This window comes from Cydia fagiglandana, chromosome 4 (genome assembly GCF_963556715.1).
Source record: "Cydia fagiglandana chromosome 4, ilCydFagi1.1, whole genome shotgun sequence".
Classification (NCBI taxonomy): domain Eukaryota; kingdom Metazoa; phylum Arthropoda; class Insecta; order Lepidoptera; family Tortricidae; genus Cydia; species Cydia fagiglandana.
In genome coordinates this window covers 8858601-8881371 of record NC_085935.1, presented here as the reverse complement: position 1 = coordinate 8881371, position 22771 = coordinate 8858601, and the positions used below count along the sequence as shown (strand labels likewise).

Below are 22771 nucleotides of genomic sequence, written 5' to 3'. Positions count from 1 at the left end.
GCTTTGCGGAACCCTAGGGTTCCGCGGAACACACTTTGAGAATGGCTGCTCTAGTCTAGTCAACGCGACTAATGAGTACACGACGAAATCAAAGTAATGTGCTGTGACAGGGACACCAAACCGCAGCGCAGTTGTACAAAAAGTACAATTTAGACAGGTAACATAAAAGTGCTCTTTGAAACAAACTCGTGAGACTGATTTTTACATTAGCTTATTTTTTCTCTACTCAACAAATAATCGTAATCATTTGGTCACTCTCACTGGAAACTGGAAACACATAATTGATCCAGGTTGCGGGTTAGTAGGTCACCTAATTAATTATTCTTCCGCATTGTACTTACTCAAATTAAAATTAAAGAACTATGCAGTCAGGCAACAAACATAACATCTAATGATAATTAAAAAACTTTGTAGCGCCTGTAAAATTAGAAACATGACATGTACGTACGTACTGTCGCCATCAGATATATCGGAGCGATCAAGGCGCTCACAAATATCTGAACACGCCTTTATTGTCTAGGCGTTAGAGTTGTGTGTTCACATATTGTGAACACCTTCACCGCTCCGATATATCTGATGGCGAGTACGGTACGGGACAACAAATTAGATTTTTAAATATGCCTTACTTTAACACGTCACGGGCCGCTTTATTCATATAATACTTTCGTTAATGACTCATTATGAGACATTACATTACATCTAAGAAGTTTTCTTGTTTTAAGCATACCTAATGTTGATGACAATGATGACACAATGAAGTTTACTTTACTTAGTATCCCAATTATTTTTAGTAACCTTGAGCCGTTGGTTTAGGCGAAAAGCAACACTGAAACTCTATTTTTATTTTGTTAGGGCCGGCACCCGCCGAGCGCCTAAGGCAGACACAGACAAAACATCCTCCAGACTGTACATAGTCGCGCTAACCCCTCTGCCACGCATACGGTAAATTTACACCATGTTCGAGTCGAAAGTGTCTTGTGTGTGACGTCCGTGTCTTTGAACGGACCAATCACGGCACGGGACTTCGCTCACCTCGTCCCGCGCACCCCCGTATTTTTGGCATCATCGGTTTCATGAAATAATTGCTCTAAACTCGGTCTAGAGGATTCCTAGTCTATGAAGGCAGATAACGCCTCAATGCCCTTTATGAAAAGAAATAATATAAATTCGAATTTAGCTTCATTAAACAAGCCACTCGTACCGAACGAAGCTTATCAGATTGGAGTATATTAATAACATTAAAAGTTTATTTTAGAAAATAAAAAATACGAGTTGTAGTGTATACATAATACATATATTTTAAATACCTAATTCGTTGGAGCAAGAGCACTACGTAGAGTACCTATGCATAGGTAAGTAAATAGAGGCGACATTGAGAGGATATTATAAGACGCTCAATAAAGTGGACTGATGGTCTAATTAAGACCGCAGGGAACTGTTAGAGGAGAGCAGCGCTAGACCAGTGTTATGTAGAGATCCTTGAGGGAGGCACTATGTACTTGCAAGTTGCAACTGATAGAGCGGCTAACGAACATAAACTTTGATTTAAAGTTAAATTTGCAGTTATATTTTTCGAGTTTCGGGCCGTTATCGGTCACCGGATGTGGCGTCAGTGTAAGGACCGCCTTACTTCTCAGTAGTCGCTAAAGTAAAAAGTATGATTATGTATAGTTAAATGAGTGTGATATAGATGATATTACATACATCGCTTACCTGCACCGAGCTGCTCGGGTGCGCGTCCTCGGCGCCGCGCGCGGCGCGCTGCCGCTCCTCCTGCACGGCCTCGCGCTTCATGCCGCACGCCAGACACTTCTGGTAGCGACAGTACTGGCATCGGTTCCGCTGCCGCTTGTCGATGATGCAGTTCCGCTCCTCGCGGCACGCGTACGAGAGGTCTTTGCGCACGGTCCGCTTGAAGAAGCCTTTGCATCCTTCGCAACTGGAACCAAGGAATACACTAATTAGAAAATCCGGTAAAAACAAAAGCACCGCGAGTCTAGTTAGCGAATGCGGTTCAAATTGCGTGCCTACAAATCCATAAGCCATGTGGGACGTGAATAGTGCACAGTGAATAGCTAGCCACCTCGACGATTTAAGAGTATCATATGTACAATATATCTAAAAGATTCATTACCGCCGTCACAAGGCTATGTAGTTTGTTTTTATACGACGCGTGGTTGCGTGCCTCAAAACACACCGGTCGACCATCGTGCCAACAGCGCATGTGGCCTCATGTTATGCAAAAAAATATCATTTTTGTTCAAATGAACGGTACCCTAAAATAATTAAATCATCTCCGGTTTGAAAAGGGTTGGGACTGATTGCGTACGCTGCAGTCGTCACGTAATCTCGTGGACCGCTTCGAAAAAACCCATCCTATCCGGTATTGGTTGAGATAAAAAGATAAACGAGTCGAAGAGAAACAACGAAACGGGCAACAATGCAAAACGAAAACAATTTATAGTGCCGTGCGTACTGCGAATTGAGTATATTAATAGTGGTAATAATGGGGAATCGTGTGAAATTGATTCGATTAATTGAGCACGAGGAAAACTCATCGTTAGCATTCAGCCCGAACCGCGGATCTTTTTTGCAACACGTAAATTGCGCAGACGCCACCATCTCGGACTGGGTTTCATTAAAGCCTTGGACATTACGCGGGTTTTGCAAGAACGTTGATGATTATCAAGAAAAACTTTCACTTCTGAGAATTTAAATGACAACTCTTACCTACACCATGTTATTGAGATAGCGAGATATGTCCACCCTCGTAAGAGCCGTTGCCGTTATTTATGTGGTTTTAAATAAATAAAATATATTTAATTATTGGACTGAATTCAACACAGTTTTGTGATACTCAAAAATAAGTATGCCCATAAACTCTCTACAAGTACACTTTACGATGTAATTAACGCAGCCTAATTAAAAAACTTATTATTTAACCGACGTTTAAAAATAAATCACAGACAGTTTAAATTTTTGGTCGGACGAATTAATCGAGTACTTACTTATGCACTACTCAATTAAATACTAGTATGATGCATCTTGCGTGAATGCACTCTAAGTGCTAATATCTTTGGCGGGCCTGTACAGCCAAGGAGGCAAGTTCCGGGCCAAGATCCTGACCTGATGTTTTATGGCAGCGGTCGGCAACCTTTTAGCAGCCAAGGGCCACATAATAGTTAACGAAGATGACGCGGGCCGCACTTTGGTAATATTTGTGACTACATACAAAATAACCAGGGAGGTTCGCGGGCCGCAAGCGAGAGGTTGGCGGGCCGCTGGTTGCCGACCGCTGTTTTATGGCATGACTTGAATTCGATCACAGAATGCACATAGAGTACGTAGACTTATTGCTTTATAATATACTGTATTCTATGTGAGCGTAGCTACGTAATATGTACTCGTAGGTACTCAAATTTCTTGATTCTTTAAATACTATTATATATTAGTCTTAGCTATTTATTTAGTATTAGTAGACGAAATTAAATAAGACAGCCAGTAAATATCAAACATACAATATTTGACTGACGCCCACGTCATATACCTAAATATATGAACAGCTAATACGGGATTAGGTCATAGATAATACCTACATAAATATAGTATTATTCGCAAAAAAGCTTCGTGATATAAATAGCGCACACGCGTTCTGTGTGCCATTGCCAATTGAACATGTTTACGAGTACACATATACATATTATGTATTTTATACTAGATACGAGTATGCCTCCGTACTACCGTAAAAACACGGACAAGTGCCCGTCGGGTCGGTGGACATTTGTTCACATAATCAACCACCATCCTGCATCATAACCATCGCGAGCGCAGACTTCTGGCCGAAGAATGTGGCTCTGTGGGATTTCGGCGTTTCCGGGGAATCTTTCTAATCCTACACTGAAACATGCGACGCAACAGAACACTGAGTCGCCTTTTAAGCTTTTATGTTTTTTAGTATTGTATGTAACGTTAGTTTACTGAGTTCGTAAGATATGTATAGGCCTTAGTTGCCCGATAATAAATTACATTTGTTTTATTTTATTTTATTTATAATGGAAGGTTCGGGTTAAGGCCGAGCCATACCGGCTTGCGTGTGCGTGACGTGCGCGTGTGCGTGCGCTAAAATGTTGGAGCCGCACACGCACACGTCACGCAAGCGGTGTGCCGTCTCTTATAAGGATCTGTATACTATAACGCCGCACGCGCACGTGCACGTCACGCACACGCAGCCGGTGTGCACAGGCCTTTAATGTGAGTGGCGTATCTGTTGTAGTGCCATGTAATCCATAAAGGTAGGTAGGTAAATTCGGAACAATATGGAAGTTGATTGCGATCGTTATTTATTAAAGGTAATAGATGTACGAATATAGAAATATGTCCAGTAACCGGCTACTTGAATAGCGCCTTGTCAATAAGAAATCGAAACGAGTACCTATATTTCACTCTACTATTCTACTCTGTACTCTGTTATTTCATGTCAGCATTAGAGAATAAATTTATAATGTACACTACACCTTATAAAACAAAGTCCCCCGCCGCGTCTGTCTGTATGTTCGCGATAAAACCGCAAACTACTGAACGGATTTTCATGCGGTTTTCACCTATCAATAGAGTCATCCTTCAGGGAAGTTTAGGTGTATAATTTGTTAACCCGCGCGTAGACAGCGCGGGTCGCTAATGTCGCTATATAATTTTGAATCTCTGGTGAAATAACTTTGGTTCCACTGAAATTGTCGGAAAGTATTAAATTCCCTTCCCTTCAGGCGGCAATTTTCCTAAATATTGCTATTGTGTTTGTATTGTTGAATAAAGGTAAAGCGGCGTAAAAGGAATCTTTTCTATTGTAAGGTCAAATTCTAAAGGTCTAAGGGCAAATTTAAATATCACCAAGCTAACCTTTTTTTTCTAAGTTTGTTTTGAAATAAAAACACATTTATTTATTTCACTAAGCGCCAATTGCACCATCCCACTAACCCGAGGTTAAGCGGTTAAACCGTTAACCCAGTGTCAAATTGTGCTGGTAACCATGGTAACTCCAGGTTTTAACGGCTAACCCAGGGTTATTGGAAATGGTGCAAGTGGCCCTAAATGAAGTTAGAAGAAGATAAGTTCAAAAGGGTAACATACAAAACTTTATAATTAATTTTAGAACATTGTTTGATAAAACTCATAGGTATGATGGTTATATTTCTGATGGTGTAATAGACTAGACATAAAAATTCAAAATCGCTCTCCTTCCTGATTCGACTGGCAAATCATATTACTTTTTGGCAACCGGGTTTTTTAACCTAATTAGACCCCGCTGAATCCGAATTTGCCGGTTGCTCGATCGAAATGTTGACCGGAAGTGAGATATTTGACATTAAAGGTCCCTTTTTTTAGTTTTTCGTAAATAACTCTTAAACGGTGGCGCATAGCAAAAAATGTTCTATAACATAAGTAATCTGCATAAAATTCCCTACAAGTAAGATTCAGTACAATTTTTCGCTAGGATCAATATTCAAAGAGATATTAACGCGGGAAATTTAATTATAATCACTTCGAAGGTCCCTTTTTTTAGTTTTTCGTAAATAACTCATAAACGGTGGCCAATATCAAAAAATGTTGTTAAACGATAACAATCTACACAAAATTTTGAACAAAACAGATTCAGTACACTTTTCGCAGGGATCAATATTTAAAAAGATAATAAAGAGGGAAAGTTTTAGTATAAGGAATTCTAAGTTTCCTTGTTTTTATTTATTCGTTAATAATTTGAAAAGTATGACGCATAGCATTGAAAATCTTATACATAAATAATAAACATAAAATTTCCTACAAGAAATATGTAGAACACTTTTCGCTAAGATCAATATTTAAAAAGACAAAGCAGCGGGTAAGTTAAATAATCAATTTTAAAGTCCCTGTTTAGTTTTTTGTAAGTAACTCGTAAACGGTGTCCCATAGCAAAATAGGTTTTCAAGAATAAATTATCTACATAAAATTTCCTCCAAAAAATATCTGGTACACTTTTCTCTAGGATCAATATTTAAAGCGATATTAAAGGAAGAAAGTTAATTACAATCAGTTCACAGGTCACTTTTTTTTAGTTTTTCGTAAATAACTCGCAAACGGTGGCCCGTTGCAAAACAATATTGTACATAAACATTAAACATTAAATTGTCCACAAAAAAGGTTCTGTACACTTTTTCGCTACGATCAATATTTAAAGAGGTATTAAAGGGGGTAAGTTAATTGTAATCAATTTCCAGGTCCCTATTTTTAGGTTTTCCTAAATGACTCGTAAAATAAGGCTCATAGCAAAATAAGTTCTTAATGTTCTTGTAAATAAATAATCGGCATAAAATTTTCTACGAAAAACATATTGAACACTTTTCTCTGGGATCAATATTTGACACGATATTAAAGAAAGAAAGTTCATTACAATCAATTCACATGTCACTTCTTTTTAGTTTTTAGGGTTCCGTACCTCAAAAGGAAAAAACCGGCCATGCGCGAGTCGGACTCGCGTTGCAAGGGTTCCGTACATTACCCAAATTTCAACAATGTATTTTTTAAATGTGAAACGCGAGTGAGTTGCCTTTAAAAAACCCGTAGGGGTCGGATCATAAACTAAAGTAATTGGTCCGACTCACGCTTGACTACATATGTCTAACAAAAGTTACAAAATAGTTTTTTTCTTATTTAAAAAAAACTATGTTGTAAGTTTTCGGAGTTTCGGAGATTCGGGTGGAGGGGCTCTCCGAAACTACTGGGTCTAAAATTAAAAAAAAAAACATACAAAATAATTCTTTACCTATAGGTAACAGGAAAACCTATTAGAAATATGCATTCAAGCGCGAGTCGGACATTACTTAGTTTTTGAACCGACCCCAACAGGATTTTAGAATAGGGACCTGGAAATTGATTACAATTAACATACCCCGCTTTAATACCTCTTTAAATATTGATCGTAGCGAAAAAATGTACAGAACCTTTTTTGTGGACAATTTAATGTTTAATGTTTATGTATAATATTCTTTTGCAACGGGCCACCGTTTACGAGTTATTTACGAAAAACTAAAAAAAAGTGACCTGTGAACTGATTGTAATTAACTTTCTTCCTTTAATATCGCTTTAAATATTGATCCTAGAGAAAAGTGTTCCAAATAGTTTTTGGAGGAAATTTTATGGAGATAATTTATTCTTAAAAACCTATTTTGCTACGGGACACCGTTTAGGAGTTACTTACAAAAAACTAAACAGGGACTTTAAAATTGATTATTTATAACTTACCCGCTGCTTTGTCTGTTTAAATATTGATCCTAGCGAAAAGTGTTCTACATGTTTCTTGTAGGAAATTTTATGTTTATTATTTATATATAAAATTTTTAATGCTATGAGTCATACTTTTCAAATTATTACCGAATAAATTAAACAAGGAAACTTAGAATTCCTTAGACTAGAACTTTCCCTCTTTATTATCTTTTTAAATATTGATCCCTGCGAAAAGTGTACTGAATCTGTTTTGTTCAAAATTTTGTGTAGATTATTATCGTTTAACAACATTTTTTGATATTGGCCACCGTTTATGAGTTATTTATGAAAAACTAAAAAAAGGGACCTTAGAAGTGATTATAATTAAATTTCCCGCGTTAATATCTCTTTTAATATTGATCCTAGCGAAAAATTGTACTGAATCTTTCTTGTAGGCAATTTTATGCAGATTACTTATGTTATACAACATTTTTTGCTATGCGCCACCGTTTAAGAGTTATTTACGAAAAACTAAAAAAAGGGACCTTTAATGTCAAATATCTCACTTCCGGTTAAGATTTCGATCGAGCAACCGGCAAATTCGGATTCAGCGGGGTTTAATTAGGTTAAAAAACCCGGTTGCCAAAAAGTAATATGATTTGCCAGTCGAAATCGATTTTATGAAAAATAAAACCAGACTATAATTATTTATAAGGTATAAAACGTTTGCATTAGCTTTAAGACAGAGAAGCAAGTTTAAGTTTTATGAACGCGAATTAAAAGTTAACTATTTTCACAACAATTGTACAATTACAAGCACTTTAATGGATTAAATCGGATGCACTACGATTAATGCAGTACTCAGATTTATTACGACGACTTTTACGAGGAAAGAGAAGTATTACCTACTTTAAAAGGATCTTTTGATTATGTATTGAGCAAATCTTTAAAATGCGAATTCAAAATATATATTACCATCAAAACTTTACTCCGGGCCTTCTACAACATGAATGTCGTCATAAAAAAAATCTCAAGGTGAAAAGAAAATGTCTCATGCATGGAATTACAGGCGGCCGCCGGTCGATAGAATTGTAAATTGCTTTAATAATGTATAAGTTCAGATTCTATAAAGTAGAAGTTGGAAACAAACGTATTGAATACGCGTATCGGTTCGGAGCCCCTCACAATCCGATTAAAGCGTTACAAAAACAATAACAAGGTATAAAATCTTTAATTTTGCGCATGCCATAGCCATAACCATAACCCATTATCATTTTATACGCCAGACTTGTAATATTGCAATTTATCTATTTATGTACAGTCGAGCACAAAATATACGTTTATACGTTTGCACCTTATTCCATTGTGATAAGATGAAACATGTATAAATATTTTTGACATCGAATGTACAATTGTACATGTACACAGCTGTCTGTAGTGTCTAGTCTAGACGGTGCTATACACACACAGCGTGGTGTAGAAAATATACACAAGCCTTATGAGCTACCATCTAATGTTGATTCTTGGTAAAAGGCTTTCAGACCAATACACATCAACTATAATAAGTTTCAGTGGCAATTTCAATGACTATTATTATAGACAGAGAATGCACGTTTGAATTGGAATTGCTTTATTCCGAGATAAACATGTTTTGTAAGTCACGTTGTAAATACGATACCTATTCAAGCTAAAATCAGATATTTAAAATTATTCTTCACGTGTACTTGTAATTCAATGACATCCTAATCTTCTCACTGATCTTGATAAAATTTGGATATACCTACGTGGGTTCCAGAATAAATAAAAATATGCACACAAATTAGCAATGGAAAAAACCTATTCATCAGTCCAGTCCAGGGCGTCAAACCTTCCTCAGGCAATATTACAAACATTTACATGCCCCAGTTCTTATGTTTGTTACAGATTTTTTTATTGGTACCTATGCGATCCTAAAGATCAGGAAGCTGTCAAGAACAAAAGTGACATTATGTATGTTGGCAAAGAAAAAACATAGTGAAATGCATATCGTGTTTGTTTACTAGCCGAACGTAACGAGCGTTTTCCGTAGGATCGTAAGATCTGAAGTGGAGGTATGCCAAACGGCCCACCTATATCGTTCGCACGGCTGCGTTTTAATGAGCCGGCGGCGTTTACTCCTTATGTAATGTTTTGTCTAGCTGCTAATGACTGTGCTTTTCGTTTTGCGACCCAGTCCTGTGACGATAATTTGATTGCTGACTTCCTCTTAAAATGGAGAGTACAACAGTCTTATAGAACATGACGTTTTACGCAGTTTATTGATTATTGTATATTGTTTTATGATATGACTTTAACGGAATAATAGGAATTACGATTAACCCCTGTCGATCATGAGAGAAGGCCTGTGCCCAGCAGTGGGGCGTGTATAGATTATGAACTTGGTTTTTATGGGTAAGGAACGTTATGAGCATTAAATAGTATAAATAGTGATCATTAATCATTATACTGATTGCCTGTTATGCTAATACATTACTATGCAATTGAATTATTATTATTACTGAAATTATGCAATTTGTTCTTATTCATTTTGTTTTTATACTAAATAATCATTTCTGCATTTCGAATTATGTAAAATGAAAATTATGTAAAATGAAAGTTGTTATTAAAAACATTACACACCCCGATAGATTTGTTAATATAATTTTGCGTTAGACCAGTATAGTGCTCAATCGGTAATACCCGAGAGCCTGGACACCACGCCATATCCTTACGAATCTACTAACTTATTTCTGGAGGCTTTAACTCTTTAGAACTCAATCACAGCAAAAATCTTGGTCATAAAAAGATTGGAAGTCGCTGTATTAGAGATACAGGTCTGTTTTCAAAATTATAGCAATGAGCAATGTCTCATCACAATGGAAGAATCCCACCAAACATGGCGCCATTAGTCATCCCAATATATTAAAGCCACTTCTGCAATGATTGGCAATCGGTCCACAAACATATACCAACGACACAGATAACTGAACCCTAAAATAAACCTTATTGTAACGAGATAGGGTCTGCAAATGGTCAATTAAGTGCGCCTGTATGTACCGATGATGCCATAATGAAAAACTATGCGCATAAAATTAAAATAATATTGATTACACGTTTAGCTATATTTGTTATGGTATTAAAATATCAAGACCAAGTCCGGTCAGACTCGGTATTTCCATAACTTAATTTTGTCGAATTCCTGCATATCTATGCAATATGTTTACCATTACATCATGATTCGAAATTAACTCTGAGTATTAGGTATTTGACATAGTTTTGTTGCATACGTATAATGTATAAGCCGCAGAGCACCATTGTAGTTTTCATTCCGGAAATATGCACATACCCAAGGGATGTAACTTGTCGGGCGACTATACAATAGGATATATTTTTATCACAGAAATGTGGACGGTTCCCGAGAGATAAACAGAAAGCTACTAGGAAGCTGTTTAGTTTGATATTGATATACCTATATTTTGCAACAGTAATATAACAAAGTAGTAAATCTAGCTGGAACGTGAACAAGAGAATATACTTTGCTCTGGTATATTCCATAGCTTGCTAAGCCTGCGCACTGTCACTGAGCTGAGGAATTTTACTAATTTTAGGCTGGTAGCTTTTACTGTAGTGTACTGTAGTGGGGTCAAGTTTGTATTATATGACTTAGCTTTATGTGGCTTTCTTGTGGACTTCATAAAATAAATGGACTTTAAACCTTAATTTCCTCGACACTTTTACTTCTTACACGCTGTAGCTATGCTGGAAGCATCGGGAATATGTGTCCAAAATGATATCTATACTATATTGTCCGCAGGAAAGATTCCTAACTACTCAGCTATCTCACCTGTACACTCCATAGTGTTTCCCCGACGCCCTATCGCCGCATATCGAGCACAGGTGCTTGGAGCCGCTGAGCGGGTGGTTGGGGGGGTAGTTCTTGAAGGTGGGGGGCGAGGTCGCGTCGTCCCGGAGCCCGTCCAGCATGGCTGTGTCGGGCTTCATCTCCGGGGGGGACATGGGCGACATGAACCCACTCTCCAGGTTAAGCCCTGCAACAAAATGTATAAGGTAAGCATACTGGCTGGAGAAATACTTTTGATAAAACTACCGTTATGTTTGACAATAGTCGAACAAATTAGACAATAGAGTATAGTCTGTGCGGAAAGAGAAGAGTCGTGAAATGTATGGGATCCAATACACTCTACGAGTCTTCTCCTTCCGCACAGATTCTAAAAATTTATAAGCCGAGGTCGGACAATTTATCACAAAAATAAATATTGTATGGAACATGATACAATTTTGAACTGCAGTTTTTTAATATAATCTGGAAATTTCATAAAGATACACTGGTACATAATATGAGTTTAATAAATCTTGCCCTATTTTTTTGAGATATAAATGATTTTTGATGGTTTTGCGATGATTTGTCTGATCACTGTTTATACTTAAGTGTCGAAATATAATTTGCGTTGAGTTAATATATTATATCTAGAATAAATTTTATGGTGAAACGGTGGGTGCAAATTATATTCCGTCAACTATACCTACTAAAGGTGATGTACGAGCCGGGAGTGGCAAACGAAATAGCTGCAAGCCAGAGGAGTGGGGGAACATAATGAATGAACTCGTTGATTTACTTTCCAGGTGCCGTCATATTTTTTTTATTTAATGACAACATTTTTCAGTATGCCTTGCGCTGTCTTTTTCTAACTGTATTCGCGCCGCTCTTGTGCTGAGCCACAAAGAAGGTTGTCTATTCCTGCTCTAAGCCAAGTAGATGTCCAGCGAAGCCCAAGACCACCTGATAGTTCCTAAGTTTCCTAACACTATTAACTGTTACAGAATAAATTTTATTCATCCGATTGGATAGTACAATTTTTGATAAAATCGTAACATTACTAACATTTAAAGAGTTCAAACAAAACATTCCTATATGAATCTTCAACAGGCATGAAAGCTTAGATCTTATCGCTCATCTTAAAAATCTCTTACTATTAAGTCTGCTATGTCAAAATAACAAATCAAAATGTTATTGTGTATAAATAAACTACTAGAAATTAAGCGAAATTTCGACCCAACGTCATCATCAGGCACCGATATTCGATAACAATGCAGTTCAGAATATTAAGATAACACGCCCCGGTCGCGGCGACCATGTAAAAATGCATTGATAACAAACTTATCTGATAAACATAACAAAATATGGCTTACTAGCATTAAGCGATGATTTTACGTACTTATATAAATTGCGAGATTGAGGCTCAGCTCAGTTTAGCACTTAGCATAGAAATGTTCTAAATGAAATTACTGAGACGTGTTTTACGACCTCTAACTAAAGCAACTCCGCTAAAGAAACCCAACAGATGTAGGTGTGCAATTTCGTACGCTCCTTCAAAATTAAATTATGAATGAGAAAACTTTTTACTGACTCATATCTGAAATATCAAACGTAAATTAAATATAACTAGAAAAAAACTTTCGAGATGAATTGTAAACGTAATCCAACCTGTTCAAATATACATTTTTTAATTCTGTAGATCACACAAATCAGACACCACAATCAAGACGAATTGGACGATTTGGGCTTCAGATCGTGCTTAATAAATAGACATAAATCGAAATCATTACCTAACTCCTTCATGAACCGTGTTAAAAAATAGCCCATTTAAAAAATATGTGCATCGAGCAACCGGCAGGCAGGTCATTTTATTTGTGCAAAACAAATAAGTTTTTGAAATAAGTAAAAAAAATGTATCGGTGCCGGCAAAAGGACCGACAAAACTGGTCCACATGTCTGAGGGCTGCAGAATGGAGCACAAAAAGGAAATAAACACACACCCTCTCTGAAGCGCATTAGAAAGGAAACCATAATACAAATAGAAGCCTTTTACCGCGCACCTTTGTTCACAAAAACACGCTTGTATGGCAATGCGTACGGGTTTAAATACACGTGTTTACAGCTTCACATGCTTACCTAATTTAATGTTGTACGCTACAATTTATTAATTTGGAATAATGTATGGTATTTCTACTCAGAATCACGAGCTCTTTCGATATTAGTAGGAGATAAAAAGTGTCCCAAGACCTATTTCCATACTGAGTAGAAAGAACATATAAATTTTTGAAAAACTGTGAAGGCCACTGTAGGTACATGTTTAAATAAAATGCCCGAGGTTTTTATTTAGGCTTGAAGTAAGCTTGCCTTATGGCTAGACATACAGATTTATCTAGCGGGAATGAGGCAACGCTAGTGACTTCCTTCCGATATTAAGTTTATCGATACCTTATCTTATAACTTTACAAGTTTAGTTTCAATATACAAAGGCCACATTTGGAAATAAATGAACAAGAATAATCTAAATATCGGAAGGAAATCACTAGCATTGCCTCGTTCGTGCTAGAAAAATCTCTATCTCAACTGGCAATTGAATGAAATGATAATGAATAAAATATGCATATAACCATCAATTCTCTATCTATGGATATCACCGGTTTATTTTTACCAGCGCAGACTAGGTAGGTAGTGTTATTATGTTTTATGATACTTTATATGGATAATAAGTGTCAATCACTATTCACTACCTATACCTAATATACCTATACTATATAGTTCTAACTGCGTTTTAATAAATTGAATCAAATCCTGTTGTCATATTTTGCTGTACAATTCCCTAACAGAAGGATTTACTTAATACACTGAATATAAAAAAAATTCAATGAACGTACTTTTCCACTTCGTAAGTAGATAACTAAATAAATACCCATTTACATAATACTTAATAAAAGCTAAGCTAGAAATTAATAGAGCGCCTCAAATGATTCCGTTCAGCTGAAATTAAATATTGCTGGAGTCTTATGACGGGCAACGCCGGAGCTACAGAAGAAAATAATTTGTTTATTCGCGGGAGGGCTCGGGGAAATCTAATATCAAACGATGTTATGAAAAATAAGACGCCCATGTTGATAATAATATAATAAAACCAACAATAAAGGAGAACATTTTTATCCCTCTTCGTAAGTTGTTTGGTGAAAAAATATAAATAGAGTTATCTTTTTATAAATATAATAAACGTCATTAGTTTATTAGCTTCACATATATTATTGATGTCTACTTTTGAAATGGAAATTGGCATCGGTTTTGGATTGACAATATTGACATTATGGGAAATTGTTTTTATAGCAAAATAAACGTTCAAGTTCAAACATCAACATTGTAGTGTTATATAGGTAAATGACGTTTATAGTCACTATATGTAGGCATGTTTTTTAATACTACGTCGGTGGCAAACAAGCATACGGCCTATGGTCCGTATGCTTACGACCTCTCCGTAGCCTATGGACATATAGCCAAATATATATAGATAGCCGTCTGCAACTCCATAGGTGATACATGCGCGTTTCGTTGACGTAGGTTGGACACTGCAGCTGCTTTACTGTTGACACGACTGTTGTGGTATTTCAGCTGCGACATTGACGTAGACAATGTCACTGTCAATTTCCTTTATCGAACGTCACTCATTTTAAGTTACGTTCGTTGCTGCATTACTGCCGCGTATAGAACGTTCAATCAGTCACTAATTTTCTCAAGGAAATTGACAGTGCGAGGCTGACAGAACCCAATAAGTTAATGCCGCGCCGGCGTAATGCCGCTACAATAATGCAGCTTCAGTTGCCATTCGAATGTCACCTTAACATTCAATAAGTAAAAGTAAACCAAAATGTAGCTTTCCATCGTGCATGGTTTCAATTGTTTTAATTAAAACTTCATGAAATATGAACCTCGAAAACGAAATAATTTATTATTTTTATAACGCTTCAAAATATATGATTGATTTAAAAGGGAAATACTTAGGTAAAACGTGCGTATCCGGTCACGCACAGTTTTAGGCGCCATCGTTAGGCATTTTATAGTGGACTTAATATATTTGCGTTACTTAAATCAATTCCCATTCGGGGTACGCTTAATTTTTGCGTATTGACGTACCTATTAAGTAATAATATTAAGTAAGGAACGTGTAGAACAGTCGAAAGTTTTAACTTATTGCCCATTTTGTATCTTGTCACAGTGAAAATAGTATGAGGTCTCTAGCGAGTTTCATCCTGATTGTCACTTGAGAAGGTAAGAAATGGGTCATAAATTAATGTATCCGTCGAGCAACAAACAAATTCCATTATTGAAATGAGAATTTCTTTTCTGCAGTTGCATATAATAGTAACATTTCGATACACAAGTTGATGTTTTGAAATCTAGAACATATCTGAGAAAATCAATATATGTAAGTATTGATTTACGTGAATGAAATGTGTGTGTAAATTAAGGAACTTTCCTAACGTTAACTCACATTATAGACGGGTGGGTGGGGACATTATGTGTGGTGGGTGGTTTAAAAATGTGATGTCCACATTGTCTACCCCAAACTTTTCCATACACTTTTCGTCGGGTAGATGCACAAATCTCTGTTTTGACATTTTGCTGGGACATCAGTCAGCCGCGACCACGACCAGTGAAACCTGTGTCGAAACGTCGGTAAATCAAGGTAATTGAATATAATTCGCGTTAGACCCGTCTATAATGTGAGTTAATATGTATATTATGTATTCAAAACGCGAAAGTTTAAAATATTATATTTCCTAACGTTGTATGGTTGGCGGGAATAGGTGTCGACAATGAATGCCTAAACTACATATTCATTCCTTAACCTTTCATCTGTCTAAGCACTGATCAGTGCGTACGAATTAAAATCCTTTGTTTAATACAATAAGTTTAAATTCGTTCGCACTGATTAGTGCTTAGACATACGAAGGGTAGCCTCAAGAGCAAGGTTGATCGACACTATATGTATTCACCAAATTTTATCACAATCTGAGAAAGATAGAAAACCAGACAAGTGCGAGTCGGACGCGCCCACCGAGGGTTCCGTACTTTTTAGTATTTGTTGTTATAGCGGTAACAGAAATACATCATATAAGTGAATATGTCAACTGTCTCGCTAGCACGGTTCATGAGATAAAGCCTGGTGACAGACAGACGGACGGACAGCGGAGTCTTAGTAATAGGGTCTCGTTTATACCCTTTGGGTACGAAACCCTAAAAAGACAACAAAATATATAATAGCCTTGATATGATAGGTAAGCGAAATAATCTAATTTAAACCTAATTTAACAACTGTCACAGATGTATCTTTGCAAAACCGAACACAACTCTAATTAACTTCTTAATGGAGTTTCAGTTCAAAGAGATTTTAAACAAACGCAATTATAATTTTCTCCACCGATTATTATGTGTAGGTAGATGTATGTTTCGCCCGCGCCTCTCAATTAGGAAAATCACAAAGAGAAACATGCCGCCATATATTAAAATAGTCTTTTAATCGACTTTATAATTCGATATACAAATGATAAGTATACCATGTATTTTAAGGGTTATGTATCCGAAGGTTGCCATAGGAAGCTTGTTTAGAAGAAGCTCTAACTGTCTCTCTTCGTCTGTTCAATCTTCAATAATAATAGATCGGCGGTTGAATATTCGTTGTAAATTAGAAATAAAATAAAAAAACTTTACTGCGAAATAAATGGGGGTGGACGTAGAGTCGCCAGTAATGATTTTATTATACAGGTTGTAACATTTCTAGAGACTGAGCTGAAAGGATAGTTTTATTTAAGTATTCCTAGTGATCACTTACAATTGAGTTATTATAATCGTAAAGTTGGATTAAAAATAAAATAATTAATATGACATATTTTTATATCAGTGACAAACCTGTCACTACAAAGTTATAAATTGACACATGTCATAACTTAACTTTACATTCGGTATACATTCGGTGCTCGGATCTACTTGCTAGGGTTGAAACATGCAGATTATTGCACTAATGTTTAACAAACTGTATCTCACAAACGGTTAGAAATATTACCGTGATTAATAAGTGAAACGGGGAATTGGTTAAATAAGCTACCTACTTTGTAGCTTATTTAACCAATTCCCCGTTTGTATAAAACTCCCTCGTTCTGTTCCACCCGATATATTTTTTGTATAGCGAAATATGTTTTTAACGAACTAATATACCTAAAGCAAAAACTACTGCATAACAACAAATCATAAAAACTGGTCAAACGTGACGTTAGATGGAGATATTGGATACTAAAGAAACAAAAAAATTTTTTATCTTATGATAAGGAATTTTCAAGCAAACCCACGAAGCCCGAGTTCATCTCATACTTAGCCTAAATATATATTTAAATTTGTATAGCTATAAAAAAAATTAACACCAATTTTATTTTCAGAGCATATATTGGATTTTGGATCCGAGCTCTTACTTAGGAAAATTTTGACAAATAATATAGTAAGAAGAGTAACGTAAAATAATTCGGAGGGTCCGACAACCCTATTAGTATCCGTCAAGAATGTTACTTATGCCCAAACGAATACAAAATAAATCATCCCTGAAATATCAGTAAATCGATGCATTTGCAAGTCTGCGAGAACCGAAGCATGAAACTGAATAACGATGTCTGGCCGCTAACAATTGAATGACTATATTATTATTTTTAAATCGATATTAAGGTCTTCATTACCAAATTCGATCAAAATATATCAATTCACTACACCTTATAAAAGAAAGTCCCCCGCTGCGTCTGTTTGTTTGTGTGTTCGTATGTTCGCGATAAACTCAAAAACTACTGAACGGATTTTTAAGCGGGTATCACCTATCAATAGAGTGATTCTTGAGGAAGGTTTTCGTTTATTATTTGTTAACCCGTGCGAAGCCGGGCGGGTCGATACTGAATAACTCCTAAACAAGTTAAACGTTGAAGACAAACTTTTTACTGCCTCTTGTACAGTTAATTAACTAGGTAATTTAATCTCTAGCACTAATATGTCAATACCAGCGAGATGCATAGAAAGTATAAAGTTACGTATACGTTAGCGTACCTTTATGTCAGTGTTGACACTGTCAGTGACTCGTGGTACGGGTAGAGGTCGCAGTATGTATAGTAATAACTGAGACAGGTGAAACAAGACAATGAGGCCAATTCGAACTTATGTTTTGATGGCTATATGATCTCATTCCCGCGTAGATTTCGCTCGTACTTGCCCATACATATATTATAATATGCGAATAAATGGCGAATAAAAACAAAGCGCAATAATTTAGATATCAAAATGTAAGTCTGAATTGGACTCATGAGCTTGTAATACATCCGATATTAATATAGATGTCACCATTCTCGAGTATACATACTTGTACAAAAGCCTATTATCCAAGGGCATTCATAAGGTATTTGTTAATATTATTTGGTATTTGCTACAAGTTACAGAAACATCTCGAAACATCTCTAATCTAATAAGTTCTGTATGTCTCGCTTAGGGTTGCCAACTTTTTTTTGGTGGAATATAGTATATTTATATAGCATTTCAAAAAAATATAGTACTTTTAGATAAAATACTAAACATGAGTGTAATATACATTTAATCGGAAATATAGTATTTAGCGTAGGTACTATATATTTTTCCAAAAGTATATAGTACAGAGAGCCAAAATATAGTACAATACTATAAAATATAGTACGGTTGGCAACCCTACCTCGCTGGTCTGAATTAGTTTATGGTATAGACTTATAGAGTATTTTGTTGATGAATAGGAGTTGTTTGATTTGTTTGTAAAGTTTGGAACCACATCACGTGGCCCTTATTGATTTTGTAAGGTATTGATACGATCGTTCCTAATAGTCTAAAACTCTAAACAATAGAGCTGGATTCATTATAATTAAATTGTGATACCCATTAATAATAGCAGAAATTAGGACAATATACATTTAGATTCTAGATTTGTTCACAAGGGCCTTGATTAATATTTGGGGACCTTCAAATTTTTAAGATGTAAGCATTACATTCCGAACAATAACCGACGCAATGAAATCCCTTCTAGTTACTATAATATTATAAATGTAGTTTGAGGCCCAGGGAAGGACATAAGATAGCTTGTGTCAGTCGTCATCATACCACGCATGACGCGGACAGTTGCAAGTTCAATATATTTATGTTACTGGAAGTTTTAGGTTACTGTCCATTGCATTCGGTACTGCACAAGCTACAGACCCAACCCCAATATTTAGTGAAACTTGTAATTAAAATAAAAGCTAATAATCTAAAATTGATCGGATGCGACCTGTCATCAGACCCTGCACCCTGGGATTAACAAGTCGTGTGTGTTTAAATTGTCTTTTTTGAAAAATGAATTGCATGTCGTAGTCGTAATTTTAAATATTACTGTAGCTACCTTGTAGGTCGTGCATCTGTTTCACTTAGCCAGAAACAGTCGACCGGTAGTTAAGATAATTTTCGAAACAGACCGGCGCCAACTTTTTGTATAAGACAAATTATGAGACGCAATAAAGTTACATTCCACATTCCTTTTTGACCAAACAAATTAAATCATAATCCTTGCTAAGTTTCAAATAAGTTAGCCAATATCTAAGCCAAATAGATACGAGTATGTAATACCTATAAATAGACCAGCGGTGGAACAAAAATGGGTTTTGATAACATTAAAGTTTTTTCTTTTTTGATATGTTATTGTAAGCATGTTAAATAACATTCATGTAAAAAGTTAGAAAATTTTAGGTGGAGCGTTCGGCCATATTTAAATTTTTAATTTTTGCTAAATAACTATGTAAATATAAAATTAAAGTTACAAAAAACTTTAACATATTCAATAACACTTTAATTTATTCACACTATTCGGTTTTTAGAAATCTGGAACAGCTGCTTTCTGGTGAACGTAAAAACAGGAATTATTATGAAAATACAGAATTAGAGTAGCTGATATTGCAAAATTACGATATTATCTATCCACTTAGTATACATGTAAAAAGTTAGAAATGTAGACAATGTGCTTGTCTAGATATTGATTTCTCGTTAAGCAGTATAGCCAATATTGAATTAAAGTTTGTAGAGTTAATATTACACGGTCATAATAAAGATCTTACTTCTCACACAAAAGATTAGAAATATAAAATCACGGCGACACTAAATACTGATACGTAAGTATGCATTCCGAGCATATATTAAGTTACATTTCAAACGCGCGGCGTTTGTGCGCGCCGCGCTGTGCGCCGTGGCAGGAGGCAGCGATCGACGGTCGCGGGCTAGCGGTTAGCGCGGTGCCCTTAAAAATACGCAAAGCGTTTATAAAATTATTATCAATGGTAAATAGTTATTTTACACAGTACACTAATGGAAACTTACCTTCCCTTATTTATTTCTATATGTACTAGGGATTGCCCGCGGTTTCGTTTACGTAGAATTCGTTATAGTGTTAAGTACAGAAATAATAGATACATTTGAAAATTATTTTAGGTGCATTGTCATACAGATAACTACCCTTGTTAAAGTATTCTTCAAATTCAATACACAGGTGTCATTTCAATATAATTTTGCGTAATTTGGCGCTTTTAGGTTATAAATTACTAGCGACATATATTTTTTAAGAGCGATCATCTCCGATAATATTTACTTTATCATAAAATCAATTTCAAACTGACGTTATTCAATATTTATCATTTTAAAGTCAATATTACCAACCAACTGATCCAATTTACCTACGGTAACAACTCAAAATTTGCATCAAATTAAATGCCACTTTTCTTATCCGTTACGAACAATCAAGAGCGCCTTTACGAGCTGATGTGGTGAAAATTTTATTTAACCTTCGTCCCTTGAAACCTTCACTACGCTCAAGGTTCAACTTTACGAACCACTAACTACGCTCGTGGTTCAATTTTAGAATGTTTGAATTTGTGAATGCCTCGAACAGCCAAACTGTGGAATGAACTGTCCGATACGACCTTCAAACCTTCAAAGACCCCCATCTTAAAGGTCGGCAACGCGCTTGCAACCCTTCTGGTGTTGCGGGTGTCCATGGGCGGCGGTAATCGCTAACCACCAGATGATCCGTCTGCTTGTTTGCCTCCTATTTAATAAGAAAAAATGTTTCGCTTGTTTGGGTATCAATATTAGCACGAGCGGTTAATCAACAACTTATCCCCTTGTAAAACAAATAAATAAGGTAGATGAGGTGCAGGCATATGAGGCCCGGCGGGTAACAAGGCCCAGCATTCAAAAATAGCAGTTGCTCTCTATTATTCCCAATTATTCTGAATTTGTACTTGTTGCTAAGAAGGCCCACTGTCAGTGCAGGTAAAAAGGTCTAGTCCCGGGCCTTATTGAACGTATGAGATGAAATATTAGATTAAAATATTTTAAGATAATTTTCAATATTTTTAATCTCTTATTAATAAGGTGGATTTGAAGAAACTTCTATGAAATTATGACTTATAAATAACACTTGCACTGCGTGGGCTGTCAAAATTGCTGCAGACTTTTCTTGGTCTAACTCTAATAATTTTTCACTTGCTTTATTGACCTAAAGACGTTTTAAAGAATCAAAAAGTCTAATAACATTGAGGCACTTATACTTTTTAAAGGCAGTAACTAATTACAAGTGACTTTTTTTTGTTAATACATAGGTAGGTATTTACGATCATCATCATATATTTAAGAGTATGACTCTTGTCGGTGGAGCAAATTCCATGTTTGGCGGTCCTCCGCCTTCTCTTTGACAGCCCGATACGACACGACTTTGATCTTTTCCTTTATTTGATCCATGTACGCTCTCCTTGGTCTTCCCCTCTTCCTGTTTGCTTCAACTTTCCCTTCTATGATATTTTTGATAAATTCGTCGTGTCGTATCAGGTGCCCAAGCATCCTTCCTCTTCTATTGTCTATAGTTCTTAACAAACTCCTCCTCTCTCCTACTACATAGGCCACACTGAATGTTTTGCACTACTGGCCACTGGTAAACATTTAAATTATGAATTGTATATTTAAAAAAAATACAGGCTTTTGATTATGGAATGTGACAAATGTTGGCGACAAATCGATCGTCTTTTGTTTTTAATGGCTTGTCAAAGTAAGTCAGTGCGTTGAACGTGGCTTTAACGCGAAAATATTTTTAGAGCTATGATTTTGTTATGATTTTAAAAGTTCGCTTACTCCGCAAGAGTGTAGTGCTTGCCTTCAAAATGCTTTTGGGATTGAAGCACCACATCTGAGCATCGTGAGGCGTTGGTATGGTGAATTTAGTAGAGACAGTATTATTCTAGATAATGATTTTCGTGAAGGTCGACCGTCCACGGCGATCATTCAAGGAAACGTGGCTACTGTGAGACGACTCATTGAAGAAAACCCACGAATCACCTATGACGAAATTTGAGGACAATTAGGGATAGGTATGAGACAAATACAAAAGATTTTACAAGAATATTTAAAAGTCGGGAAGCCTTGTTGTCTTTGGATTCCTCACGAATTAACTTCAGTCCAAAAACAGGTACTTTTTGACTGGTGCCGAGAAATGCTGCGTAAGTACAAGCAAGAAAGTTCAAATGCTGTATATAACATCGTTAGAGGAGATGAAATCTGGATTTACTGCTACGATCCGGAAAAAAGGCATTAGTC

At 36.1% G+C, this 22771-nt stretch overlaps 1 protein-coding gene across 5 annotated transcripts in view; it reads right to left on the bottom strand.

The window, feature by feature from the left end:
- Positions 1-22771, bottom strand: part of LOC134663648 (protein ultraspiracle homolog) — a 55351-nt gene that overhangs the window by 10467 nt on the left and 22113 nt on the right. For 4 of the 5 annotated variants that reach the window (XM_063520079.1, XM_063520075.1, XM_063520077.1 and 1 more), the window contains 2 exons: positions 11099-11303; positions 1705-1939 (listed from right to left, as the gene is read on the bottom strand). In XM_063520079.1, coding sequence (XP_063376149.1) covers positions 1705-1939; positions 11099-11303 — 440 coding nt within the window. The remainder of the gene's footprint in view (positions 1-1704; positions 1940-11098; positions 11304-22771) is intronic. The other variant, XM_063520078.1, reaches the window with a different exon arrangement.